Source organism: Argiope bruennichi, chromosome 5, assembly GCF_947563725.1.
Source record: "Argiope bruennichi chromosome 5, qqArgBrue1.1, whole genome shotgun sequence".
In the NCBI taxonomy this organism is placed as follows: domain Eukaryota; kingdom Metazoa; phylum Arthropoda; class Arachnida; order Araneae; family Araneidae; genus Argiope; species Argiope bruennichi.
In genome coordinates this window covers 46992634-46994365 of record NC_079155.1, presented here as the reverse complement: position 1 = coordinate 46994365, position 1732 = coordinate 46992634, and the positions used below count along the sequence as shown (strand labels likewise).

The 1732-nt window shown below is 30.8% G+C and overlaps 1 protein-coding gene across 1 annotated transcript; it reads left to right on the top strand.

Moving 5' to 3' along the window:
• The first annotated feature begins 273 nt into the window (after positions 1 to 273).
• Positions 274 to 1501, top strand: LOC129968256 (uncharacterized). The gene is made up of 2 exons (XM_056082112.1): positions 274 to 356; positions 1065 to 1501. The coding sequence occupies exons 1-2, from the start codon at positions 274 to 276 to the stop codon at positions 1426 to 1428; spliced, it is 447 nt and encodes a 148-aa protein (XP_055938087.1). The 3' UTR covers positions 1429 to 1501.
• The last annotated feature ends 231 nt before the right edge of the window (positions 1502 to 1732 follow it).

Below are 1732 nucleotides of genomic sequence, written 5' to 3'. Positions count from 1 at the left end.
TTATTCTTAGGTTCATATTCTTTTCATTTTCTTAGAGTCAATTATCAAAATTTGAATAATCATTAGATTTTCTTAATTTCATACTCAAAAAAGTGAAGTGGAATCAGTTACAAAAGGTTATCTTTAAGTTCCAAAGATATCAGCTAAATGAGCGAAACGAATAACTAACACTCAGTACTCATTAAAACATGTAATTGTATTGTCATTAGTAATAAACATACATTGGTTTAAATTTTCATTTTCTGTGCCAAAGTGTTAGCAATTCCAGGTAAGATGATATCCGCAGAAAGTCTGAAGAAAATCTCTCTTAGATCTTTTTCAAAAAATGTGTTGTCCTATTTTTACAAATGTAGAAAGTAAATATTTCATTCTTTTCTAAAATAATTTCATTTACTATCTGTAATGTTAATAAATATTAAAATTTTCATTAGTCATATTACCATATGTTTCCTTTAAAGATATAATTGATATTACCATCGATTTACTAATTAACGTTATATAGTTTATGTAATAACAGGCTGAGATATTACATATTTTTACTACCCCTTTCTAATCGTACCTCAGTACTAAATATCTATTAAATCAGAAATGCTTCCGATTAGGAAAAATAATCCCAAATTGACTTTAAGCAATACATTTTATGCCGTTTAGAATTATAAATGGATTGCTGAAAAAAAAAATGTAAAATCTAATTATTTAAAAATATTTCCAAGTTTTTGTAGTCATGTTTAGTAAAATATTCTGATACACTAACATTTGAAAAAGAATGTAATTCTATTCTGTAATCAAAATTGCCGAGTTATGAAACTTTATAAATTTCATTAATGTAGGCCAATCCATTATCCGCTTCGCTGGAAAGTCATAAATCGATTGATGGATCGTCATTTAGACAATTATTGAAATCGTTCAAACTCTGCTAAAAAGGATAATATTCAAGTTTCACTAATTTTAGTCGTATAAATATAGAGCTTTCATTACTTAAAATATTAGTATATCAAGATTATTTTAATGATTATGACAATGTAATTGTATATATATATATATATATATATATATATATGTAGTGACGAGCGCCTGTTGGCGAGCGCCATCTGCTGGTTGTTAGACGGAGTTGACGAGCGTAAAGACGTGGCAGATCAGACGGATCTGGACGAGAGTGAAGACGTGGCAGATCAGACGGATCTGGACGAGCGTAAAGACGTGGCAGATCAGACGGATCTGGACGAGCGTAAAGACGTGGCAGATCAGACGGATCTGGGCGAGAGTGAAGACGTAGCAGATCAGACGGATCTGGGCGAGAGTGAAGACGTGGCAGATCAGACGGATCTGGACGAGAGTAAAGACGTGTCAGATCAGACGGATCTGGACGAAAGACGAGACGCGACGTATTCGACGAAATCTACTGAATGTTCAATTCTTTTATGTTAATGTATATATATCCTAAATGTCCTAAATGTAATTAAATGTGCGTTCTAAAATAGTAGTGATTTCTGAGTCCTACAAAATATATATATATATGCAACTGTTTTAAGGTGAGTTTCCCTGAAAAATGAATCTACATCTTTTAAACATTCTGTAGGTACTTTTAAAAATTAAAATTTAAAAAAATAAATAAATAAAATGTCAAAATGATGCATCGTCTTGAATGGTGACTGAGAGAAGACATTATAGTGCAAAAGAGTTAAAACATTTTTGTACCAATAAACACAGCCTAATTTTAACAATTTTGAAA

Excerpts from the sequence above, each read along its gene's own strand:
- LOC129968256 (XM_056082112.1), top strand. The coding sequence starts at position 274 with ATGATATCCGCAGAAAGTCTGAAGAAAATCTCTCTTAGATCTTTTTCA. Across the intron at positions 357-1,064 it reads TATTTTTACAAATGTAGAAA|TGACGAGCGCCTGTTGGCGA; the intron begins GTAAATATTTCA and ends ATATATATGTAG.